At 37.3% G+C, this 27,005-nt stretch overlaps 4 protein-coding genes and 1 pseudogene across 5 annotated transcripts; 2 read left to right on the top strand and 3 right to left on the bottom strand.

The window, feature by feature from the left end:
* Nucleotides 1-5,711: 5,711 nt before the first annotated feature.
* GCK72_022517 (uncharacterized protein) lies at nt 5,712-6,278 on the bottom strand (the record flags this gene model as incomplete). Its single annotated transcript, XM_003096494.2, has 2 exons — nt 5,712-5,840; nt 5,970-6,278. The coding sequence occupies 2 exons, from the start codon at nt 6,276-6,278 to the stop codon at nt 5,712-5,714; spliced, it is 438 nt and encodes a 145-aa protein (XP_003096542.2).
* Nucleotides 6,279-8,995: 2,717 nt separating this feature from the next.
* On the top strand, nt 8,996-9,765 carry GCK72_022516 (uncharacterized protein; the record flags this gene model as incomplete). Its single annotated transcript, XM_053734876.1, has 2 exons — nt 8,996-9,010; nt 9,382-9,765. 2 exons carry the CDS (start codon nt 8,996-8,998, stop codon nt 9,763-9,765), a joined length of 399 nt encoding a protein of 132 aa, XP_053578442.1.
* Nucleotides 9,766-10,265: 500 nt separating this feature from the next.
* Nucleotides 10,266-11,107, bottom strand: GCK72_022515 (uncharacterized protein; the record flags this gene model as incomplete). Its single annotated transcript, XM_053734875.1, has 2 exons — nt 10,266-10,649; nt 11,021-11,107. The coding sequence occupies 2 exons, from the start codon at nt 11,105-11,107 to the stop codon at nt 10,266-10,268; spliced, it is 471 nt and encodes a 156-aa protein (XP_053578441.1).
* A 5,704-nt stretch (nt 11,108-16,811) lies between these two features.
* On the bottom strand, nt 16,812-17,204 carry GCK72_022514 (uncharacterized protein; the record flags this gene model as incomplete). Its single annotated transcript, XM_003096509.2, has 1 exon — nt 16,812-17,204. The coding sequence occupies one exon, from the start codon at nt 17,202-17,204 to the stop codon at nt 16,812-16,814; it is 393 nt and encodes a 130-aa protein (XP_003096557.2).
* Nucleotides 17,205-19,360: 2,156 nt separating this feature from the next.
* Nucleotides 19,361-23,950, top strand: GCK72_022513 (annotated as a pseudogene). Its single transcript has 4 exons — nt 19,361-19,506; nt 23,437-23,598; nt 23,654-23,821; nt 23,866-23,950. Coding segments are annotated over exons 1-4 (561 nt in total).
* Nucleotides 23,951-27,005: the final 3,055 nt, after the last annotated feature.

Here is a 27,005-nt window from a genome sequence, read left to right as displayed (position 1 = left end):
AAAACATCTTTTTTGTTCATTTTTGGACAGTCATTTTTTGGACATCATCTTTAAAGGAGGGCGGACAGCTAAAAATAAGTATTTTTCTTATTCATTTAGAATAAAGGTACTGGGCATACAATGATATTCTGATACACAAAAGATCATGAACCGTCATCTTTTACTGGAAATCTGACATCTTAATTAGGCGACCACAGTTAGCGAATTATGCAACTTCCTATAGGACAAATGAGAGGCAGCGCCGCACGCTTCATTTGGCTCAACTGGTAGAGAGTTAGACTTTTGATTGAACAGTTCGACACTCTATGGTTCGACCCCCACAGACGACAATTTTTTTTTCTTTCTATTTAAATGAATATATTCGACTTGTTTCTTATATTTTCAGTAAGATTTGTAGTTTTTTGGCATCATCAAAAGTTTTTGCAACAGTTTGCAGTTTTATTTGAAGAATAGACTACGGTAGAAAACTGTTATGATACAACGACAATTTTCAGTCTGAGAATTTCTCAGTGATACTTTTTAAAGACCAATACTGATTTACTCTCAGACTTTCTACAATCTTTCAGATTTACTACTTTCCCCCGGTTTCTACAGTGAGATTGTAACACTTGGATTTTTCCAATAAAATCGGTGAACTCGGAGTAAACGTCCAGTTTTAACGGATTGTCTCATAATGTCAATTGTTTTTGGAAAATGTAGATCAAACGTAGGGCTTCACTTTTGTAGTTGCCAACTTTTTTGTGCAAAACATCCCTGAAAAGATACAGACCGTCAAAGTAAAAACCTCGAAAATTGCTATATTTTGAATTGAAAACTGTGACGATCTATAACTCTCTAGGAAACTCTTATACGAAAAAGTAGTCAACTGAAAAAATAAAGATCTAGTTCTTCTCTACAAAATACACAAAAATGTAACATTGTTGGAAAATTCGTGGTACAAGGGGCGTCCTCTACAAGTTGCCTCTTTTTTCTGAAGAGTAGAATTGTCATAATCTTAAATTTTAGTGTTATTTCATATGAGCAAAGAAGTAAAAATGGAAAAAAAGTATAATTTTTTCTTTTATTATTTTATTTTCAGAAAAAAAAACGGTTCAAAACCGTCTTTTAATAAAATAGCGATTTTGTCGTAATTTATGGCGCATTGTGTGCAAACACCGTCACGTCAAAATACACGCCCCCCGTAGAAACCCCCGTCGTTTGAGCTGTCCGGCCCCCTTTAATTTAAGATCTATCAGATAGAATAAAATTAACTGTAGTTTTGTGGAGTGACATCACTGAAAAAAATACAATCAATTAATCTCACTTTTTCGTAAACTCACTGGCTCAATTCGGAATTGGTATGAATTGGCAGTCCATTGCGGGAATTCCACATTTTCAGAAAGTTTATGCTGACAAGATATTGATTAAGCCCCTGAACTCATGTGGCTGAAAAATTGTTCAGACGTCCGAATTTGCCCACCAAGTGGGTAAATAGACACACGTCAACAAACTGAAAGTTAAAAACTGATATTTCAAAACAGACTGTTAAATATGATCCCAATATCCGTTGCGCCGGTTGGTGGGCAGGTTTTCCCTCAAAGTTCCATTTTTGCTGTAGAACCAGGTATGATTCTCCAGTATCCCCCGTCTAATGAAATCTGATACTATTCTCTTTCAAGAGTGAGATAGTGTACGCGAGGCAGCTGTGCCAGATGACCTTACAAAACAAATTGCGAAAACATGTTTCGAATGTTTTCGAGCAAGTTTTTTTGTCGACAAAAGGTCACTGTCCTCCGTTCTGAATCTTAAACATAATCATTGGTCATTTAAAAAAAACGAGGGAGAGAGAGAGGGGGCGTTTGGTACGGTGCGGTCTGGCACTATCTTGTTTCAAATAAAATGTTCGGTCAATCTCAGAAAAAGAAAACATTTTGAATTATAAACTTCCGAAGAGGGCGAAGACATAAAAGACACAGGAACGACCGGATCATGCATCGCGCCGAAAAGAAGGTCATCAGTAATAGTCGTTACAGTAAAAAAAACATTTACTACAACGCGATTTTATTCGAAAAATTTCCCTTTTCGTTGCGTAATATATGAAAACTTGTTCCGCCAGCCGGGGATTTCAAAAGAGACCCGATAGTATTTCATACAGATTCAAAAACCATTTACTACAAAGTTATTTCATTTGAAAAAGAAATAGTCCCTTCCTTTTTTCTGTTGCGTAATATAGAAACGCTGATTCGGCCGCGCATTTTAACATAACCCCGATGGTCTTTCATCTCATGGCAGGTAACTGGCGGCAAGCGACACCTTTCTGCAAAGACAACGGCCGGCACGCGAACAAATAGAAGGGGGGAGGGACTCCTCCCCCTCCGCAGTATAAAAGGACGCCAAGGACTATGGATAGTCATCAGTTACCTTCATGATGATCTACTTCCCTTTGTGATTCATGTTTTTTAACAGTATTTTGGCCTTGTATCGGAATCGAGGTCTCTGTTTTTCTATTTTTTCAAAATTCTAATTTTCTATTTGATTGTCATTGCCATGGTAAGTGCATTTCCTAATTATGAGATTCAGATTCAGGTTTCTAGCAAACCATTACAAAATATATTCATGTTTTTTTCGGAAACATTTTTAAAGCATCTGACAAATAGAACCTAGTTAGTACCGTACAGTGCGCGTCATACAAAAAAACGGATAAAAGTTGATAGGACGTAAAAAAAAATTCGAGGTTCACTCGTTTTTTCAGAGGTGGCATAAACTTTTGACGCGGTCTAAAAAGTGACTTTTTGGTGCTGGGGCCGTATTATTAGAGGTACGTGTCTGAAAATTTGATCATCCAGGTTTTTTAGGCCCTGAATTTAGTGGTATAAATCATTTTTCTTGAAAACGTTTTGTTTTCACAGAAACCTCAGATTTGGGGGGGGGGTGGCATAAACTTATGACGGTGCACTGTATATAGAACTCAGGTAACTTTTGTACTCGTTGCGATACTGTACAGTACTGATTTTAGAGTGTGTTATGGTAATACTGATTGTCCCATCTAGTAAATTTTTAATGAATCATAAATATTAGAAATGGAGCTTCCTTTTCGTTGTTCATGACTATTTTGTACGGACATTCCCTTGGGAGTTATGGTCATTTGAAGGGGAGAACTCAAAAATCACTCTATTTTGCAATGAAATAAGGCGATTAGAAAGAGATATTACTTTGACGATATGTCCATATCTAATCGTTTTACGAGAAAATAAAACCGAAAAATTTTTCAGTATCTGGACCGGAAGATGCTCTGCTACCTGAAAAACGATACTATTCTGGTTATCGACGGGAAGGATCTTCATGTCAGCAAAGCGGTGAGTTCATTTTCTCTTAAAATATCGATACATTGTTGAAATTTTTCCAGTTTCTCTCCTATCACTCCGATTGTTTCCGCGCACTCTTTTCATCAAACTATAAAGAAGGACAAATGCACGAGATTCCGATCGGAGAAGTCTCATTCGAAAATTTCGCTTTTTTTCGCAGAAATTTCTACCCAAAGCCAGTGTACGTAACCGATGCAACTGTCGAGAAAATTCTAAAAATGGCTCGTCGCTTTCTGGTGTCTTCAGTCATTCTAGTCACCGAGCATCATCTTCTGAACATGTCGAAAACCAAAAATGAAAAGATGCTGTGGTTAGCTGACGAGTATGAAATGCCGAAATTTCTTGAGAAATGTATTCGTGGATTGGATTTAAAAAAATGAAAAAATCGGAGAAGTATGATCACTCATCGGACAAGACTAAGCTGAAGTGTTCGATCGTCTTATGGATTTCATTTGATTTTAACAAAAACTCACCGTTTTTATCTCTTTTATTGTTAAAAATTGTGGAAAAAACTTGACTGAAAAAATTCTTGTTGTGTTATGTTTGTTCAACATGTCTATTGGTAAAAGTTACTCTCAACTAGTAGTAAGTTGAATATTTTTTCAAATCTCAAAATAATGAAGTCTGCAAGAGACGAGACCAGACACTCTCGTTTCTCTGCGTCTCTTCCCCACCGCCTTACCCTCACTCGCACACTTTGCAGCGGCCATCTTTAAATACGCATTCCAAAAAAGTGGGCAGAGGTAGAAACTACGTTTCAACTAGTAAAACATAGAAACTGTCAAGAATATCATTTTTGCTGTTGACAACTTTTTGATAGCTTTGCCCATTTTTAAGATATGCGTTTTTAAAGATTGCTGTTTCAACGAAATCTTCTCCTTCCTTCCCACCGGCCATTTTTGCGCCGAAGGTGCCCCAACCAATTCTAACGGAGCAGGCATATCAGGACACTTTTGCGCCGGAGCCACACAAAACTCAAGAGCCGCGGGCTTCTTTAAAGACGCATTTCTAAACAATGGGAGGAGCTCTCCAAGAAGAAGAAAACGAGGTATCACCACCTCGCATTACTCTCTACCAAATCAAATACCAGAAACCCCGATTCTTACGAATACGGGAGGAACATCCAACCAAGGAGTCAACAGGGCACCTGAAAAAATCTCAGAACCTTTTTTGAATACTAACTTCCGAAACCCAAGAGTACAACAACTCTTCGATAACACACACATAACACCAACAACTATAGTAATCAACAAGCACGAAACAAGCCAAGATATCCAACTACCACCGAAAACTCTGAACAACCTGAACATTCGGCATACAGAGGAAACTCTCAAGATGCCCGTAATGCGCAGAATCCATAAACCAATCTGAAACGTTTGAGAAGTCATAACAATGAGTCCGTCTCAAATCAACAACGGTTACTTCAAAATTATCCACGCTTCCCAAGTGAGTCCAACTACCAATTAGACTCGGAGGTGAACAGCAACATCAAAAACGCTATAAGACAACAGAGACCAACTACATGCGAACTCTGCGAAGGCAGACATCCTCTCTTCGCCTGCACAGTGAATAAAGATGTACTCATGAGATACTGTGCCATCACAGGGAGATTTATGGAATGTACGTCCCTCCTACACGCATTCCACAACTGTCCTCTACGTCTGATGAAAAAGGAAGACGCCGAAAAATGTATAATGAAAAAAATGAAAAAAATGTATAATGGAGGGACTGTAGTCATTTCTGACCATTTTGGGGTTTTCTTAGTATAAGTAAATAGAACTTGTCGAAAACCCCCGTTTATTCTCAAAACCCCCGTTTATTCTGAAAACCCCCGTTTATTCTTAAAACCCCCGTCTATTCTTAAAACCCCCGTCTATTTTTAAAACCCCCGTTAATTCTTAAAACCCCCGTTAAATCATAAAGAGCCGGCACATCTGTGTCCCTCGGAATTGAGAGAAACTGTATGTAGAGAGATGGTGCGAGAAGGAAAGGGAGACCTGGCACGTTGCCAAAAGGAGGCATCAGTTAGAATTGGAGAGGGGAAGTGCACCACTACACCAACTTGCATTACGGAATCGCGAATAATCACTGTTTCTTATAGATACTAAATGCCTACTGACAAACCTAAAAATTATTTTTCGTTTATTGCAGATTTCTGTCTACTATCCGAAAAAATTGGTCCTGGGATATGTATCACATTAAAAAAAATGTATTTTTTCCTACAACAAAAAAAAGATATTTACAACAAAAACAATGAAAATGATTGCATAGATACATTTAGAGGATAAAGACAGACAGAAATGACGGTGGCTACAAAAAGAAATGACTGTGGAGCGGTAAAAAGCGTGAATTTGTACTTGAGTCTTATTAGAATTTTTCTCCGCGGATGCGTCTTGCAAGCTGGATATCCTTTGGCATGATAGTGATCCTTTTGGCGTGAATGGCGCACAAGTTGGTGTCCGCAAACAGCTCGACAAGATAGCTTTCTGCTCCGCACTGAAAATTTTTAGTATTATGCTAATATTTTTATGCTAATCGTTTTGATGCTAATTGTTTTGAAAAATCATGAAAAACTTTGTTTCCAATTTTTTGCTTTGAACTCCTAGTGAAAACTGAATCACTTACGCGGAGAGCTTCGATGCCAGCGGACTGGAAGCGGAATTCCACGTTCAAGTCTTGCACGATCTGTTTGATTAGGCGCTGGAATTGTGCCTTGCGGATCAGAAAATCGGTCGATTTCTGGTAACGTCTGATTTCGCGAAGAGCGATTGTTCCGGGACGGAAACGCACTGGGCGCATAGTTCCGAGAGTAACTGGAGCAGCCTTGCGAGCCGATGCCAAAACCAGTGCCTTGTTAGCGGCTCTCACCACCGCTGGGATGCTCGGAGTCGGTTTTGCGTTCGTTTTACGGGCGGTTTGCTTAGTACGAGCCATTTTTTCTTGTTTTCTGAAAAAGTGACAAATAATTTGAGAAATAAGGGAAGAACTGATAGAATAAAAAAGTAAAACTACAAAATACAGACTTTTCGAGAAGAAAAAAACAAGAACGCGCTGAAAACGAGCGAAACCAGTGTCCATTACTAGAACATTGAAGACAAACATGAAGAGAGGATACTGTAGGTAGGTAAGAGTTGGGGAGGGGGAGAAATATAGAAAAAAGAGGAGAGGGAGAAAAAGGTACTGTAGAAAAGAAAGAAGAAAAAGGAGATTGGATTGGAGAAAAAAAATAGAAAAAAAAGAGTACAGAGCAAAAAAATTGAGAATACTGTAATGAAATAACAAAAAGAGAGAGAGGGGTATTGTAGAAACAAAATCATGAAAAACGAGCTAGTGAACCTCAGCATATTTCCTTTTCTCATAACAGATTTTTGTTTTTCATAAATGTTTTTTTAAAAACTGAAAAATTATAATCAAAGAGTGTCTGTAGATGAGGGAGAGAGGAAAAAAGTGACACCTGCTTTTGATTTGGCAACTAACGCAAACAGTGTTTTAATCTGAAAAAAAAACGTAATCATTTTCATTTTCATTTCATTTTCCAGAAAACCTTTGGCAGAATACGAAAATATATTGAACAATTTCAAAAAAGCTGCAAATGAAAATTTTCTGGTACGCCTGATCAATTGACATGCGTCGTTTTTCATACCGACAGCTGGAAATTCAGAAACGTAAAAATTGAGAAAACGCTATACTTAAAAGGGGGACTGCGGTTTTCCAAAAATCGACGTTTTTGATATAGATCGACTCAGAATTTTGTAGAATAGAAAAAAGTCTCTTGGAGCCAGGTCCGAAAACCCGTCGGAAACAAGCTATGAGGCCTCAAAGTGACCTTATTTTCAAAGTAAAATTCTCTCGCCGTGAACATGAAAAAATTTTGAAATAAATATAAGGCAAATCTTCACGGCGAGAGGCCCTTTTTTGGCGCTTTGAGGCTTCATAACTCGTTTCTGACGGATTTTCAGACCTGGCTCCAAGAGACTTTTCTCTTTTCTATAAAATTCTGAGTCGATCCTTATCAAAAAATCTCGATTTTTGGAATACAGCAGTTTCCCTTTAAGACGCTTAATAAAGAGGAACATAACATTAAAAAGTTATAAAACCCAACTAACACCCAAACTCGAGGAGTAAGATTAGTTACTTACACACAATTAATGAACGGTGAAACAAGAAGAAGAGGAGAAGGAAGAGGAGAAAAAGGAGGAGTCGCTGTCTCATACTTATTTGTTTGCTAATGAGTCTCGCAAGAAGTCAAGAAAGAGTATGGAAGACAGAGACCCAGAGAGGGCCCCAGAGACCCAAAGAGGGCCTGTGAGCGGAGTGATGGAGGTGCGGAGGCATGGCCATGAAGGTATTATACAGAAGTCTTCTTGGCTTCCTGTCAAGTGCCAAAACACCCTCAGTTGCCGTGAACAAAAAGTACCAGAAAAAGCAGAAAGAAGATAAGGAAGGCATTTGGGAGAAAATGAGAGGAAATTTGGAAATGGAGGAACAAGAAAATAAAGTGATTGTTCCACCAAGTAGATTTAAAATAAATCATACAGATAAAATGCCCAACTTTGAGAGTGTGTCATGGTAAAACTAACTGTCCGATAAAATAACTTTTTATGGGATCAAACAGACCAAGAGTAGAACTCTATTTTTGTAGTTGACAACTTTTTTGTACGGACACTCCCTAGAGAGTTACGGTCATTTTGAGGGGACAGCTCAAAAATCATTCTATTTTCTATCGAAGTGGGACAATTTGAGGGAGAAATTACTTTGTCAATCTGCAACTTGTTAGAGAATGCTATACAAAAAAGTTTTGAACTACAAAAATGAAGATCTGTCTTTTTTCTGTTTGGTTTATACGTAATTTACGTTGCGGGATCAAGATACCATAACACTCTCTCAAAGTCGGCTATTTTCAACTGAATAATGACAAATTGAATATCTAAGTGCACGGTACTGTACGTCAGTGTCAACTTTCATTTCTGAAAATTAATAAATGATGTTTGGTTTTCAAAAGTCCCGGAAAATTATTCAAACATCCTCGAGTAGCCCAACTTTACGATATTTTCGGTACTTTATGGTTTAACGGGTGTTTATTTAATTAACGGGTGTTTATATAATAGACGGGTGTTTTGAGAATTAACGGGTGCAATACCAAAGTCTAAGAATAAACGGGTGTTTATAAATCATTTTTTCAGTAGTTTTCATTTTTTCTGTTCATTCACTGTTTTACCATTTTTTGCTATTTTCTATCGTTTTACATACATACTTTTAATCATTTGGTCCCCAATCACTGATAAGTGTCTTCTAGCATCGCACGCGTAAAACTGATGAAGGGTTGTTACTTAATACGCTGTACTGTATTATCACGGCATGCTTCTTCCAACCGCGCTCTACCAAAACCAAAGAACATTGTGTGCCAAATTGAGAGATGCAGAGAAAAAGAGACAATTTTCAAGGACATTTTGGTGGAGCGCAGTTGTAAAAACTGTGCGGAGCTAATAAGTGTGGAAACATTTCTAACACATCATTTTTCGATTTGAGCAGGATATCCGCAATTTTTGAGGTGATAGACCAGTTCCAGAACATTGTTGATGCGAGTCTCTGAGCTGGAGCATAGTGCTGGATACTTGCAAACCAATCCACATTCCGTTCAACCTTGGAAAATGGGATATTTGCAGGTAAGAGTAGGTTGATAACAACACCTAAACATGGTTTTGCCAATGGAATACTTTAACCAATTGTGAACTACAGCCAATTTGCAGCAGGCTTAGATAAGTTTTTCCCAACTAAACCGGTATCAGGACACCTTAGGAAAGCTTTGTAAGTCATAGACTATATTAGCCAGGCATTTTTGTCTATCTGAGACATTTTTTGTTAACATCCGGGAAGTGTCAATAAGACATGGCTTACACATTCTCAGCCAATCCTAATCAAGTTTAGTCTGTCTTAACCGATCTCAACCGATCTGAACTGATCATAGCCTAGCTTAGTGGATCTCAGACTATCTCAGCCAATCTTAGGCGATCGAAACCATTCTAAACTAATATAGTCCCACTTAACTATCACTACTCCATCTCAAAAACTCTTACCTTCTACCGACAAGGTGACCACCACCTACCAAAAGCAATACACCGACATGACTCCATTCATCAAGAAGATCGTCAAGAACCACGCTCGTGTGCTCGTCTACTACGGTGACACCGACATGGAATGCAACTTCACGATGGGACAACAGTTCGCCGATCAGTTGGGACTTCGTAGAACATTGAAGAAGACTCCATGGAAGTCCGACAGACAAATCGCTGGATTCAAGACAGTCTTCGATGGGCTCAGCTTCATAACTATCCGCGGAGCCGAACATATGGCGCCACAATGGAGAGTACCACAGATGTATTACGCTGTTCAACAATTCTTGCTCAATCATCCACTTTAAGTTAATCTATGATAAAGGCGGCGTTATTTATTTTTTGATGATTAACACTCTTTGGTTATCTAATAAAGAATATGCTCGAATGAAAGGCGGCTAAACTCAGAGCTTAAAGGGGGCACCGGCATTACAAAACTTGAGATTTCCGTCGAAAACTTTTTAGAAGTACTTACCAATTCTGGAATCCATTTCCGGGTACCATCGTTGCATCCAGTGTATTGTCCTTGTCGCTGAGTCTCATCCTTGATTCCGTCATCCGTCGTTGCATCGGTTGATTTTTTGAAAAAAAGTGTTAGGGAATTAAATAGAAAAGGAAGAAAGTATCACGTTTCTTAATATTGAAATTTCAACACACTCTAGATCGGGAGGATTCAAACCCGCGTCTACTGAAGTAAACCTCAGCCCGGATAAGTATAGACCTCACGCAGCGTAACTGACCGTGTCTAACCGGAACCGACACAGATAAGATAAAAAAATAAATAACGCCGCCTTTATCATAGATTAACTTAAAGTGGATGATTGAGCAAGAATTGTTGAACAGCGTAATACATCTGTGGTACTCTCCATTGTGGCGCCATATGTTCGGCTCCGCGGATAGTTATGAAGCTGAGCCCATCGAAGACTGTCTTGAATCCAGCGATTTGTCTGTCGAACTTCCATGGAGTCTTCTTCAATGTTCTACGAAGTCCCAACTGATCGGCGAACTGTTGTCCCATCATGAAGTTGCATGCCATGTCGGTGTCACCGTAGTAGACGAGCACACGAGCGTGGTTCTTGACGATCTTCTTGATGAATGGAGTCATGTCGGTGTATTGCTTTTGGTAGGTGGTGGTCACCTTGTCGGTAGAAGGTAAGAGTGTTTGAGATGGAGTAGTGATAGTTAAGTGGGACTATATTAGTTTAGAATGGTTTCGATCGCCTAAGATTGGCTGAGATAGTCTGAGATCCACTAAGCTAGGCTATGATCAGTTCAGATCGGTTGAGATCGGTTAAGACAGACTAAACTTGATTAGGATTGGCTGAGAATGTGTAAGCCATGTCTTATTGACACTTCCCGGATGTTAACAAAAAATGTCTCAGATAGACAAAAATGCCTGGCTAATATAGTCTATGACTTACAAAGCTTTCCTAAGGTGTCCTGATACCGGTTTAGTTGGGAAAAACTTATCTAAGCCTGCTGCAAATTGGCTGTAGTTCACAATTGGTTAAAGTATTCCATTGGCAAAACCATGTTTAGGTGTTGTTATCAACCTACTCTTACCTGCAAATATCCCATTTTCCAAGGTTGAACGGAATGTGGATTGGTTTGCAAGTATCCAGCACTATGCTCCAGCTCAGAGACTCGCATCAACAATGTTCTGGAACTGGTCTATCACCTCAAAAATTGCGGATATCCTGCTCAAATCGAAAAATGATGTGTTAGAAATGTTTCCACACTTATTAGCTCCGCACAGTTTTTACAACTGCGCTCCACCAAAATGTCCTTGAAAATTGTCTCTTTTTCTCTGCATCTCTCAATTTGGCACACAATGTTCTTTGGTTTTGGTAGAGCGCGGTTGGAAGAAGCATGCCGTGATAATACAGTACAGCGTATTAAGTAACAACCCTTCATCAGTTTTACGCGTGCGATGCTAGAAGACACTTATCAGTGATTGGGGACCAAATGATTAAAAGTATGTATGTAAAACGATAGAAAATAGCAAAAAATGGTAAAACAGTGAATGAACAGAAAAAATGAAAACTACTGAAAAAATGATTTATAAACACCCGTTTATTCTTAGACTTTGGTATTGCACCCGTTAATTCTCAAAACACCCGTCTATTATATAAACACCCGTTAATTAAATAAACACCCGTTAAACCATAAAGTACCATATTTTCTAGAATCGTTCTCTTGAAGAATTCATACGGTAGTAATTGCGTCATGAGCATCAGTTGATTTGGAAACAAGTATCTTCGTTGTCTTGGTGATGCAACTGTCATTCGTTAGTAACGCAACAGTCATTTTTGGGGAACACCTGCACGTGTGGATGTCTCGTTTGGAACCCTGCTGCGCAACACATTTAGGAAGGATAGCCTACGCACATCACGGAGAACTTAGAGAGCTGATGAACACCTGTGTGCGATTACTGAAGGGACCGACAGCCAAAAAGTTTTTTTAGCTTTTTATATCTGTTGAGGTAGTATTCTATGAGCAAAATATTGCAAAAATAGTGGAAAATTAGAATTGTCGAAAATTTAGTTTTATGTGTGAATAAATTATGTTCTATTGCGGAGTATGATAAAGGAGATAAACAGATAAAGGAGAAAAAGTCAGACAGGGCATCCCTATGCTAATTATACACCAGGGGATAGGAACCTCTTCGATCGGCAATTTGAATCACAAAGCTCCGGAAGAAAATTAATTGGGTGTCCGACAAGACAACAAGAACCAGAAGCCTTTTTTCTCAAATTATAAAAAAATAAATTCATTTTCAAGCTTTATGCAAAAAAATAATAGAGAAAATGTTGAGGAAAAAACAGATTTTCAATAGGTTTGCATAGATTTCTTGCGATGTATACTTTATTACCCGATTGTTGAAAACATTTGACTTCGGTACAATTTTCGACTAATTTGAAACATTATTCAATGAGTTAAGATGATTTTCACAAGGGAAGCAAGAGAACCATTTTTGACTTCTGGAGCTCCAGCACGGTGCTCACGTTTTCTAATGCCAATTGAGGATAATTTTTTGTTTATTCAAGTGTGCTCCAACATTTCAAAACGGAAAACTGAAACACTTTAAGAGAACACACTTTTTTAAAAACAAATTTTAAAATCACTAAAGATCGATTAATCAAAAAGTCAAATTTGAAACTTTTTACTTTCAGGTTTCTTTTTCGCGCAGTATTCAGCTCGACTATTTCCTTCTCTCTTTCCACATCTGGCACACTCTCTAGGCTCATAGTATCCCACCAGACTATATTGCGAGTCCATTAGAACCCATCTTTGACAGTTCTCTAATGTCCCTCCCCCATACCAAAACTATTTCCTAATCCTCTTTCCTTGCAGGTCGGTTTTCTGCGTCTCTAACATCTCCGACTCGATTCCTTTAGTGACTGACCCACTCCTTTGAGCCCTGCCGTCTTCCACCCGACATCTTCGCGCACATCTGTGTCTCTCGGTATGAAGAGAAACTGTCTGTAGGTAGAGAGGGAATGCAATAAGTAGAAGGAGACTCGGATTGTTGCCAGAAGGAGGCATTAACACAATTGAAAGGGGGAAGATACACCACTACCTCAACTTGCGGTATGGAATGTCGAGTAACCACAAAATTTGAATTCGTCCACTTTTCGAATCTCGCGATTAGATTCTAGAACATGATGAAGTGAATATCACTCAAAACATAATGATGTGCAACCATGAAAATCAGGGATATGCGGGAATTCCAGAATTTCCAAAATTTCAGACATTTTTCGGAAAAAACTTTGGTTCCAAAATTTCTGAAATTCTGAATGTTTTCGTAATGATGTAAAAAAAACGCGGAATCACAAAAATTACTCAAAAAGCCAACGTGCACGGTGCCAAAACGTAACATCTGTGTGAAAATTTACGGATATCTTAGTTTTTACTTCTTTTTACAGATCTTGACTATTAAAAACTTGAAAAACCGATTTTTCAAAATTTCCGAAATTTCCGAAAAGAACTGATCGGAAAAGTCCAAATTTCAAAATTTTCAAAAAAAAAAAATTAAAAAAGTTCCAAATTTCCGTAATTTTTAGTTCCGAACATCCTTGATGAGAATCACTGTTATTTAAGAGGCACTATCTGTAAGAGTGAGAATGTTTGTGTTGGGCTTTGGCACAGTTGCAAAAAGTTGTTTCAATCCGAACTCTTTTCACAGCATATGTACCCCTATGGTAGTGATTTACAAAAAATATGTCACCAGTCCCCTATGACGTCATCCTAGAAAAATTTGCCCAATAATTGACTTTTCACCCAAACATTCACCAAAATTTCAATTTTTCAAATAACTTTAGGAAACTTTCGCAACATGTTAGGAGTGTTTTTAACTACCCCTACACAAATTTTCAGCCCTCCAGACACCCTAGAAACCGTTCAATTGAATTTCACATTCATGTTTTTTCAACTTTTCTCAAATAATCCCTCTAGAAGCCATAAAATTTTAAATCGTATTCATATTTCCCGCAAAGTGTTCTATTAAATCCAATTAAAATCATCAAAAAGTAGGGGGACCATTTTGAGATATTTCGAGTTTTTCAAAAATCACATAAGGGTCCCCCCTTATGAAAAAAATTTTTTCACGAAAAATTAGAAAAAAAAATTTGTTCCGAAAACAATCAGAATATTGATAAAACACATAAAATAAACCAATTTCAAGATTTTACACCTCAGAAATTGGTTTGAACAGATTTCGTATTTTTCTTCATCACAATTTTTTCCCATTTTTTGACGTTTTCATCAATAATTTGTACAGAAGCCATAAAATTTTTCCTGATGTTTTAAATTCCCGCAATATTTAGCATACGATCCAATTGAAATCATCAGAAAACAAGGGGACCATTCTGAGATATTTTTATTTATTTCGAAAATCACATAAGGGTCCCCCCCATGGAAAAATTTTTTATCGAAAAAATAATTCGACATTATTTTGATGCAAAAACGTTCAGAGCTTTGATAAAATATAACAAAACCGTTTGTAAAAAAGCTCTGAACGTTTTTGCATCAAAATAATGTCGAATTATTTTTTCGATAAAAAATTTTTTCCATGGGGGGGACCCTTATGTGATTTTCGAAATAAATGAAAATATCTCAGAATGGTCCCCTTGTTTTCTGATGATTTTAATTGGATCGTATGTTAAATATTGCGGAAATTTAGTACATCAGGTGAAATTTTATGGCTTCTGTACAAATTATTGATGAAAACCTCAAAAAATAGAAAAAAATTTTGATGAAGAAAAATACGAAATCTGTTCAAACCAATTTCTGAGGTGTAAAATCTTGAAATTGATTTATTTCATGTGTTTTATCAATATTCTGATTGTTTTCGGAACAAATTTTTTTTTCGAATTTTTCGTGAAAAAATTTTTTTCATAAGGGGAGACCCTTATGTGATTTTTGAAAAAATCGAAATATCTCAAAATGGTCCCCCTACTTTTTGATGATTTTCATTGGATTTAATAGAACACTTTGCGGGGAATATGAATACGATTTAAAATTTTATGGCTTCTAGAGGGATTTTTTGAGAAAAGTTGAAAAAACATGAATGTGAAATTCACTTGAACGGTTTCTGGTATGTCTGGAGGGCTGAAAATTTGTGTAAAGGTAGTCAAAAACACTCCTAACACGAACCAAAAGTTTCGTAAGGTTATCTGGAAAATTTAAATTTTTGTGAATTTTTGGGTGAAAAGTCAATTATTGAGCATATTTTCCTATGATGACGTCATAGGGGACTGGTGACATATTTTTTGTAAATCACTACCATAGGGGTACATATGCTGTGAAAAGAGTTTGGATTGAAACAACTTTTTGCAACTGTGCCAAGAGGAATCCTAATCTTACAGACAACGCCTCTTAACATTAAAAAAATTCCTATTTTTGGTTTTCTACCATTTCTAATAACAGTCACCCCTCAGCAATTCCTAACCTAAGGGGTTCCTAACCAGATACCTGTTAACCGTCTTCTATACACACACAGGTGGTAGGCGGGGACTCGGTGTCGGGCGGCAAGGCGGTATTCGGGTTGCGGCGGGTCGGACGCGGTACCACGTCATAAAGGCAAAGGGAGAGGAAGAAGGAAGATATTGTAATCCTCAGAAAGCAGAGAGAACAGGGGCAGACAACACACTAAACTACTTAACAATCTGAGATAGTGAGCAAAGTTAATTTAAAACACAAGTATTGTCTGGAATGAGAGGGTAGTGAATTTTACAGAATGAAGGGTAGAAATTCAACGTTTTCAGTGGAGCCAGTAGTATATTGAAAAGTCTTTCACAATGGTAAGTTTTTCAAAAATGGTATTTTGCTGCAAAACTTTGCTAGATTAGGATTTCATTGAGTTTCAGGTTTTTCAATTGTTACTGCTTCAATTGTTACTGCTAATTACTGCTTTTTGTTCATTTTGTCTGGTAGAACGTGAACTTTTTTCACGTTTTTGGTGAAAATACTAATTGCATATTAGTCACACGTCAAGGTTCTAGTTCTAAAATTGAAAAAAACATAGTTTTTGTAGAGTTTTGTATCACGATGATTTTCCATAAGATTATATGGAAATTGGGAAACTGATAGACACACAGATGGACATTGCTTGCGCAAACTTCGCAGTATGGTCTTGCACCTCCGTCCGAAAATTGTTTGAAAAACTTCTTTTTTCAAATACTTCGTACCAAAAAATCGAAAAACTTTTTATTTCGAAAATTTTTGACCGAAAAACCGAAAAATTCAAGAAATTCGCGAAAACTGGCTGAAAAAAGGTTGTCGGAGCCAAAAATCTTCAATTTGGTATGAAAACTGTAAGTAAGAAAAATCGAAAAAAACTTTTTTCGTTACTAATTTTTGAAAATTTACGCAGATATTCCTAAAAAATTTTCGAACGGTTTTTTTGAAAACTGTCCAAAAAATTTTCGTCCGAAAAATTTTTCGCACTGTCTTCTTTCTCGGTGTCGATGATGACTTTTCTCTCACTGCGAAAGCAAGCGCGGTCGCAACGCGTGTTTAAGGAATTATCTTTAATTTATTCAACAACATCAACGAGATTCATAACGTGAAAGCATATTAACAAAAATTATCGGTCGCAATTCACATACAAAGCTTTGAAGTTCTTAACAACATCATCGATGTCGTACTCCACAGTGAAGATGAAGATGGTCTCGTCCAAAGGACACTGAATGTAGTCCGACGTTGCCAATTGCTTAATGCATCCCCAGCAGTATGTATGACCGCACTCTAGAAAAATATGTTTAAATTCAGAAATATTAAAGAGAATAAACTAACTCAAAATTTTTGGGACTTTATCTCCTGTTTCTTTGAATTCGGTAAAACAAACAGCGCACTATTTCCATGGTTTTACTTCAAGACCATTATTCAGAGCCTTCTCCAGTTGTTTGTTTCGTTTTTCCAGGTTTTGAATCGTCTTCCTATAATCCTTCTTGGCAGACAAAATTTCCAATTTGATTTGCTTCTCCTTCAGCTTAGCTCTCGTTTTCGCCAACTTATTGTGCACATTTTCGTATTGCTCTTCATGATCCCAATACATCTGTATGATTTCATAATCGATAAGCCATTTTTCATTCTCTAATTTCTCAAATTTCTTCTTATGCTCCGCTTTCGCTCGGCGTCCTTTCATCTTCTCGATAGTGACTTGAGCTTTCAATTTCTTCAATTCCTTCTTCAAATCCTCGAGAGCATTTGCAGAACCAATCGTTTTAATGGCGCTTCTGGGCATGTCAGTATGATTTCTGAAAGGAAATATATTTATATTTTACGCATGTAATAAAATACTTGGTACATGGTTGCCGCCGAAAATAATTAAACACAAAAAATATTGCTATTTTCGTCGTTCGGAAATAAAACTTAAAAAAGAAAAAATTTTCGTCGGTCTACAGAAATCCGAAAAAATGAGAAATCCGACCAAACGGAAAATTTTGATTCACTTAAAAATCGAAAAATAAGTGATGATAAACGAGAAAAATGCCTGAATTTAGCATATTACAGAAATCATGAAAGCGAAAATTTGAAGTTTTTTCAATTTTCCCTATTTTTTCGGTTTAAAGTTCCTTCTTTTTTTCCAAAAACGAAAAAAACAACGTTTTTTTCGCAAAACAAAAAAACGGAACTTTTTTCTTCCGCTTTGCGAAGGCCGAAAATAAAAAAACTTTTTGTCTAAATACCCCCGAAAAACCCAAAAAACCGAAAATAAATTTTTTCGGCAGCAAGTCTGTTGAATACAGATAGTTTCAAAGAGTAAGACAAGTTTAAAAAATGGAAAAGAGGGACAGCAGACAGTTTGGTATGAAACAAGAAGGGGGCAGCAGCTAACAAAATTGGTGTTGCAAGTGAGGAAAAGAAGAGAGGGGTGTGTGGTGGGGGCGGAGCTTAAAGTGAGGGTCAAAAGATTTATTCGACTTTTTGAACTAATAAAAACAATAACACAACTTTTGGCAGATTTCCAATACAAAACTTCATTGCTGGATGTGATCAATACAGAACAAAGGTACATAGATCTTAATTTTTGTACGGACATTTCCTTGAGAGTTACATATCGTCAAAGTAAGTTCTACCTCCCATTTCCGTGTAAAATTGAGTGGTCTTTGAGCTGTCATTATAAAATGACCAGAACTCTTTAGGGAGTGACCGTACAAAAAAAAAGTCAACTACAAAAATGAATCTCTACTTTTGATCTGCATGATTCACTAAAACCCTATTTGGCGTGACAATTATGTAGAATTACTCTCTCAAAGATGGACAATTTCAACTGAAAACGGTCAAACTTCGTATATATACTTTTGCACAGCACTGTAGCTAAACGGAGACCGTTCCATTAAGATTCTTGTAGTTACTGTGTTACTGTGCCAACGACATTGCTTTACACTGATATTGGAAACTCGTCCCAACAGTCCAAAAATAGAAAAATTTATGTGAAAAAATGAAAATACAAAGGAAAACCTTTCCGATACAATTCTGATACAAAGTCTGAAATATGATTATATTTGATTTAAAAGAAAAAATAAGCACATGGCAGAAAACTTTGAACAGAAAGATTAAGTTTTTTCTTGTATTTTTGGATCATGAATCGCGCCGAGAAGAAGATCATCAGGAATAGTTGTTACAGATTTGAAAAAAAATTAGCACAAAGTTATGATAACGGAAAAAGGAAGAGTCCCTCCCATTACTGTTGCGTGTCATAAAAAAACTAGCTCCGCCGGCCGGGGAATTTCAAACAAGACCCGATGGCCTTTCATCTCACGGCAGGTGAAAGGAGGCAAGCGACACCTTTCCGTAAAGACGGCACCTGACAGCAGAGCAAAGAGAAAGGGGGGACTCCTCCCCTTCCGTGGTATAAAAGGACGCTGAGGACTATGGATAGTCATCAGTTACCTTCATGATGATCTTCTTCACGTTGTGATTCATATTTTGCAACTGTATTCAGACTTTTTATTGGTATAAAAGTCCCCGTTATACTATCTTTGCAAAATTCTAATTTTTGACTTGATTATCATGGTCATGGTCAGTACACTTTTTAGACACTTTTTAGTTATGGGATTGCGATTGAGATTCCCAGCAAACACATCACAAATTTAGTTGATTAGTAAATTTACATTATTTCAGAAGAAATGCACTCAACGCTGAGCAAAAAGGTGAGATAGAGAGAAAACTGAAGGATTTGGAACGACTTCCGACGTTTCGAGGAATCAAAGTTGGGCAAACGGAGAACTACGAGATCAGAGAGAGGCTGAAATGACTCCAGGAACGGTTGGAAACGTCGCAAGCGAGATATTTCACATGCGTTCGATTGACTGCGACGTCACACTTTTTCAAAAAAATTCTGGAAGGAAGACGGATTCGTGTCAAAACACTGCATGAGGATTATCACGTCCAGAGATGGAATATCAACAATATGTTGTCATCAATTCGTTTGGAAATCAGATGACTCAAGATCGACAGGAACACGGATCAAATCTGGGAGTGTATTCGATCGTAGATGATAGAGGAGCACGGAGAGTCGGAACTGTTAAAAGTTTAATTTGGTCTGTTCTATTTTACTGGTTTTTATGATGACAAGATATACTCTCTGTTGTATGTCTTCTTTTTCCAATTGTTTTTCTACTTTTCAAATAAAACGTTTTTAGTGACATATTTTTTGCCGTTTTCAATCAACAAATCCAAATCTTTCACAATCTTTCTTTCAAAATCATTCTTATGTATTTTAAAGACAAGTGGTGTATGTCTGAGGAACTGTTCGCAACGGTTTTTGGAAGAGAAGAATAACTGAGTCAGCGAGCATAACCGAACTTACGTACTTCAAACCAATTATTTGACCACGTTTTCAGTTCACAGATTGGTCAAATTTCACCAAAGATATCAAACCTTTAAAACAAGAATTCAAATAATTTGCCTAGTCCTGCTCTAGACAATTACCGCCGCTATAAACAATTCGGCCATGCTGGCACATTTCAAAAAAGTTGGGCACGAAAATGAGGAGAGACCAGCCGGATGAACCGTCTAAGGCGGGGCAGGCAGTCTGATATTTTAAAGAGTTCATGCAAAAAAAAAACAACAAAAAAAAAACAGTTGGATTCGCACCCCCGCCCTCTACCACTGCGCCACAAGAACGCAAGCATAGAGGGCATAAAAATGAGGGGCACTCTTTGTAGCTGTTCAATGACACATACAGTGACGGAGTGGTCCGTGTATTCAAAAAAAGTCATTGGAGATTCAAGTTTCTCCAGAAAATGGTCCAGTTCCAAATTTTTTTGATCGGACTTTTTGGTTCCAATAAATCTCGAAAAGTTTAGATTGGTGTCGAAAATTCAGAGCGATTCAATGAACCGAAAACCACGAAAGCCACGAAAATCCGGTTTCATGAAAATTTTTCTAGCTGAAATTATGATGAATTTTAAATTGTTCGATAGAGATTTTTTCTACGCATTTCCTTTTTTCGGATCCAGGAATTTCTCAAAACTGAGCGAGTTACAGGCGGTGAAAGTTTTGGGCGAGAAAATGGGAAACACCGTTTTTTGTTCACTTTTAGACGGTTCTTTGAGTATAACTCGAAAGCATCATCTCAAATTTGAAATTTGTTTTTTAGTCACCTCCGCCATCCCTAGTTACATAATTGTACCAAATTTCAAAACTCTAGGTTCAATACAACTCAAAATATCGAGAGGAAAATGCGAAATTTTAGAAAAAAAACGTTGTTCCCATATTCTTATGGCCACAAATCATATTTTTCCAGATTTTCAGATAATTTTTACATGTCTCGATTGCCAGATTTTCAGAAATTGACAAAGAAGGCTGGATTCCGATTGAATTTTCCAGCAAACACATCACAAAATATTTTTTAAGATGAACGCCAGAGAAATCTTGCTGGCGTCAAGGCTAATGTTTGTTTCGGGACCCTACAAAGTTAGATGTGTCGTCATTACTGGTATTCCAGAATTAATGCCTCAGTATATAAGAAAACTTTAATTGTGTACGGTTGGCACCGTGTGCTCTTCTAAACTATTCTTTAAAGTCGCTTGAGTTTCTAGACTCACTCCGTATGTCACTGTGTGCCGTGTTTGACCTACGGGCGCGCGCGCATTTCTCGCAGCTGTTTTGTCAATTTCGGTTTCAAAATGGAGAATTTCGGCACTCTTGGGCGCTGGCGGAGGCACGTTAGGTGCTCCGTTAATCTCGTTAGTTTGTTTATACCTCTTTCTTTGGTTTTTATACCAAATTATTATAGTTTTCTTGTTTTATTGTGGGTTTTAGCCGTTTGGCTTGAAACAAATTGAATATTTCTGCAAGAAATTGTGTTTTGGTTTGTGTTGCGCGTTTTAGATTTTAGCTTATATCAAAACTCGGTTTTGATATAATTTATACCATTTTCTCGCTTCTTTTTGTTTCGGTGTGTTAGATTTTTCCTTGTTTCGAATGTTTTCGAGCGCGTTTGCGTTTCTTGTGTGTTTCTCGTTATTTAGCTAATAAATGTTGCAAGTTCCCTCGTGAATTTGTAATTTTTATTACTATTGTATTAAATCGTAAGTTCTATTGATATTGTAGGTATTCACATATATCAATGTTCTTTTTCCAGCAACCATTATGAGAGTCTGTCTCGGAGCAGCGAAGCAAGGCCTTTTAAGGTCATTTTAAGGTTTAAACCGCCTTCAAAAACTGATCAAACCCGGTAAGCTGTCCAAAAAGCATGTTGAGAAGAAGTTATGGGAATGCTTGGTTTTTCCATTTGTCAAGCCTTTTCGCACCTAGGAATAGAGGAACAAATGAGATCGGCAAACTTAGTGAATGCAAATGAAGCTCCAATTGTCATTGATTTAGGCTTATTTTATAAATTTTGTTTAATTTGAAATAACTTTTGTCGGTTCATCGCTTTAACAGTTTCCATTCTTTTTAATTAATTAATTAAACTGTAGTTTTGTGGAGTCAATTCGGAATTGGTATCGACTGGCAGACCATTTCACGAATTACACATTTTCAGAAAGTTCATGCTGAGAAGATATTGATTCAGCTCCTGAACTCATGTGGCTGAAAATAATTGAAAGCAGACTGTTAAATCTTATCCCAATACCCAGTGACCGGTTAATGTTCCCCAAAGTTCCATTTTTGTTGTAGAACCAGGTATGATTCTCCAGTATCGCACCCAGTCTAATGAAATTAGATACTTTTCTCTTTCAAGAGTGAGATAGTGTACGCGAGGCAGCTGTGGCAGATGACCTTACAAAACAAATTGCGAAAACATGTTTCGAATGTTTTCGAGCGAGTTTGTTTGATGGCAAAAGGTCACTCTGGTCTGCTCAGAATTGTAAACATGATTATTGGTCATTCAAATTCAAAAACAATCAAGAGGGGCTTTAGGGGAAAGGGAGATAGAGACAACAATGGCAGACCACAAACTAAACTACACATAATCTGAGGTAGTGAGTAAAATGTATTTTAAAGAAAAGTACGTAAAATGAGGTTGTGACCAAAGCTGGGAAAATTGTTTGTTTCATTATTGGAATTGTCAGGGGAAAAAATCAAAAACATTGTCCGAAAGAAAAATGGGAAAAAACAGGTGCATGTTTTCACATTGATGTGGCCTAAAATTTTTTTCACGTTTTGGCTTGTATCTTTCCAGGTTTCAGTTTTGGTAAAAAGCTCCAGTTAGCTTTTTTGTAGCCCACATCTTCATCCTTTTTATAACACTTTGAATTTTATAAAAACCTTTAAATTGAACAAAGTTACAGTGTCTAAAAGTGAACCAATCAAAAAAATTTGAAAAAATGAAAAATGTTTGCGATTCGCTGGAAACGAGTTTGTTGCCACTTAAACATATAGTGTCTAATGCCCATCTTTGGTGAAAACATCGTTGAGAAACTCGCGTTTCACTCAGGGTCATTCCCTTGTGAGAAAAAGAAAGAGTCCCTCCGTATTCTGTTGCGTATTATATAAAAACGTGTTCCACCGGCCAGGAATTTCAAAAGAGACTCGATGGCCTTTAGACAGGGTTACTGGCGGCAAGCGACAACTGCCCGCAAGGACGGCAGCCGACACATTTTCGGCAACCAGAACAAAGAGAAGGGGAAAAGACTCCTCCCCACCCCCTCCCTCCGCAGTATAAAAGGACGCTCAGGACTATGGATAGTCATCAGTTACCTTCATGATGATCTTCTTCGTGATGTGATTCATTTTGTTTTACTGTATTCGACCTTGTATCGGAATCGAGGTCCCTGTTTTCCTATTTTTTTCAAAATTCTAATTTTCTATTCGATTATCACTGTCATGGTAAGTTTATATTTCAATGCTGGGATTCGGTGAATTTTCACGTTTTTTTTTTGGAAAAACTTTTTGTGTAAGCATTCTGACAAACAGAACCTTATTAGTATTTTAGGTTGAACTCAGGTCACTGTAGTGTTTGTGGAGGGTTGAGTGTGTCTCAATCTTTATTTAGTTCTATAATCACAATTTTTGCATTTCAGAAATGTGGAGATTCGAGTTCAAAGAGGGGAGAATGTAGTGGAGTGCTCCGAGAGTCCGAATGACAAGCAAGAGGGAGAGAACATTGTTTTGAGAAAACCAGTCGAGACCCAACCATCGACTTCGAAAAGCAATGCACCAGAAGCCCGCTCTCCACAACAGAGGTATGACATTAACTTCTCAAGTTTCCAAAATAAAAATAAGGAAAACACTTTACAGCCAACGAAAAAGACTTCACAGTTCCAAAGCTACAAACCTCGATGAAATAATTAAATTTATTATCCTTGAAATGAAAGAAAAAAAGGAGGACTTTGATTTGAGTGAAGATTGTAAAAAGTATATTGAACATGCCTCACCAAGAAGGAAATGTCGTACAATGAAAACCAAGTGAGTTTTTTATTTGTAAGTAAAAAAAATCCGTTTGTTTGCAGAGTCACCAAAATTCTGAATTCAAAACCTTATGATTTGGATACAAGAATTCTGATGCATTTTGCTTTAATTGGCCTGGCCGCTTGATTTTTTCTTCATTGGAGACTGAGGTTAACTTATTTTCATAAAAACAAGATTATCTTATAAGCTTTTCAGAATAGTCGAAATACTCTATAAAGTCCCAGTTGAAGAATTCATTTTGAACAAAGAAGATAAAGTGATTCGTTACAAGTCAACTGTTAGCCTGGATTTTATGGAAACCAATTAAATAATCTTAATTACCCACCTTAATTGTTGTTTCTGTTGTTTTTGTTATTTTTCAATTATATCAATCACCCTCAATTCAAAATTCCTTCAATGCATTGTCAATAAATTGTTTTTTGCTCCCTCCTATTATCAGTAATCAATTTCAGACCCGAAAAAAGTTCCTTATTATTTTTGTACCAAAAAGATCCGATACAAAATTAGAAATATTGTTTTATTTGGATTGAATGAAAAAAAATCACAACAACTATGATACAAAAACTCTGAACAGAACGATTTTTCGTCTTCATTGTTTTTGCGTTTTAGTGTATTTATCTGAAGACACAGAAACGGCAAGATCATGAAACACACCGGGAAGAACATCATCATGAAGGTAACTGGTGACTATCCATGACATCAGAGACCTTTTATGCTGAGAAAAAAAAAGAGGCCATCCGTATTCTGTAGCGTATTATATAAAAACGTGTTCCGCCGGCAGGCAATTTCAAAAGAGACCCGATGGCCTTTCATCTCATGACAGGTAAACGGCGGCAAGCCAAACCTTACCGCGAAGACTGCGGCCGATACCAGAACAAAGAGAAGGGAGAGAGACTCCTCCCCCTCCGCAGTCAGTACAAAAGGACGCTGAGGACTATGGATAGTCATCAGTTACCTTCATGATGGTCTTCTTCCCGTTGTGATTCATATTTTTCGCTGTATTCAGACTTTTTAATGATATAAAGGTCCCCGTTCTACTAATTTTTTAAAATTCTAATTTTCTATTTGACGATCGCGCATATTTCAATTTTGGGAGTCTCTGTGAGTTTTCACGTTTTCTTTCGTAAAAACGTTTTATGTGAGCATTCTAATTAACAGAACCTCATTTAGTACCTTAGGTAAATCTCAGGATACCATAGTTGTCAAGGCCCGGCCCGGGCCTTGTCGGCAAAATCAAGGCCCGGGCAAATTGGCGCGAAAGTCAAATTTTCAAATTTTTTCGAATTTTTTGAATTTTTTCGCGAAAAAGTCAAATTTTCGACTATGATTCAGAATTAGAAGAAAATCTGAAAAATAGTAAAAAATGGTCACATTTTCGATAAAAAATTGAAAAAATTTCGATAAAAAATTAGGAAAAAAAATGGTCATTTTTTGAAGCCGGGCCGGGCCTTGAAAATTTTTTACCAGCCCTTTCTAGGGCCCGGAAGTTCAGAACTGAAAAAAATTCAATTTTTTTTTCGAAAATTTTCCGATTTTTTTTTGAAAAATATCTCTTTAAAATAATTTTTTGTAGGTTTCGAAGGTTTTTGAAAAATTAACTTGAGGAAAAATATGAAAAATTTTCAGAAAATAAATTTTTGGACAAAAATTGTAGTGAAAAAAGTTCAAAAATTCAAATCCGGGCCAAAACCGGACCGGGCCGGCCTTGAATTTTGCAAGTCTGATTTATAGTAAAACTTCAACTCAACTCGCCATGAACTTCCCTTGCCAATGTATTGCTCGTGGAAAAATTTGTCTTTTGGTTAGATAATAGGGGTTCCGACCACTCGGTAGTTTGAAGACCGTTTATTTATTCACTTCTTGTTCTGAAATCTTCTAAAATTATAAACTAATACAGGATGATTTTAGAAACAATTTAGAATCTCACAACATTCGAGTTACTGTGATTTTAAAAAACAATAATAGATTTTTGTAGTTACAAACAATCAGCTGGAAGACAACGAAGGAGATATATCAGTTGCGAGCTTCACCACCGAGAAATCGATCGCCGCCAAGAAGTTGATGCCGGACCTTTATCACTATGGCCAATAAATATCTTGCCTATTTTATGTTTGTCCCCTTCTCATGTTCATCCTCCCCAGCGCATATGTAATTCCGTATTTATTTTTTTCAATAAACCAAACATTCTATTTACTTCTGAATCTATATATATATTCCAGATGCAACAAAATGCGCGAATTTGGTCACCCATTCTGCCTTTTTCACACAGTTAGAGTAATAACTCGAGTACTTGTTTCTAACAGATAATAACCAGGCTATACATGTGTAGGGTGCAAAGAACCAATTTAGGTTCATATGATTTGCCATTTCATGTTGCTTACGTGTGCATGGCAAAATCTGTATTGTCGATGGTTACGTCTTTATTAGAACATAGAACAATCACATCTATAACGAAGCCTCAGTGGCTTTTATACATAGAAAAGGGGGGAGGAGTTTTAATATATGAAAACAATAAGTGATGTGGGGGAAGGAATGTCGGGGGATAAGAATGTGAGGATGAGGAAACAATATCAATCAGGAAGCAAAGGGGAAAGTGCAAAAGAGATCAAAAGATTATGATTCATCACATCATCAAAAAGGCACCCGGAATCGGGTTGACTCCCGGCTCGGCAATTGACTTGGCCTAGGTTGATGGATTTCGGTCTGAGTTCGATCTGATTTGCCGTTGGCTTCCATCCCTGCTTTTCCCTCGGTTTCGCTCTTCTCAGTGACTCAGGTCTGCTCGTTGTCGGTCGTATCGGTCTGATAGCTCGTTTTGTCAATCGATCAAGTATCGGTTACCAGGTTTCGATTCCTGTTCTCTCGTTTGACGTTGGATGTATAGACTCATAAGAGAGAGGCTCCCAGCAGCAAAATTTGGGAGTTACGTCTTCGATGGTTGATTTTTCGGCACATTCGTTGTGCCATGCACCATTTCTCAAGTTGACTGAAACTGGAGATGTCCATTTTCAATTTCAATTAGTAGCACGTTTTAAATCTTTGTCTCGTGCTTCGGTAGGAAAAATTTCCCAAGTAATTCTCAGAGGAAAAATTCGATTTTCTTCGATTTGCTCTCAGCTCCTTTTTGATCTGTTGTAGAACACATCCTCGCATCGTGTGCCTGTCCGATATTTCCAATCCA

This window comes from Caenorhabditis remanei, chromosome X (assembly GCF_010183535.1).
Source record: "Caenorhabditis remanei strain PX506 chromosome X, whole genome shotgun sequence".
NCBI lineage: Eukaryota > Metazoa > Nematoda > Chromadorea > Rhabditida > Rhabditidae > Caenorhabditis > Caenorhabditis remanei.
This window is presented reverse-complemented; position numbering and strand designations above follow the sequence as displayed.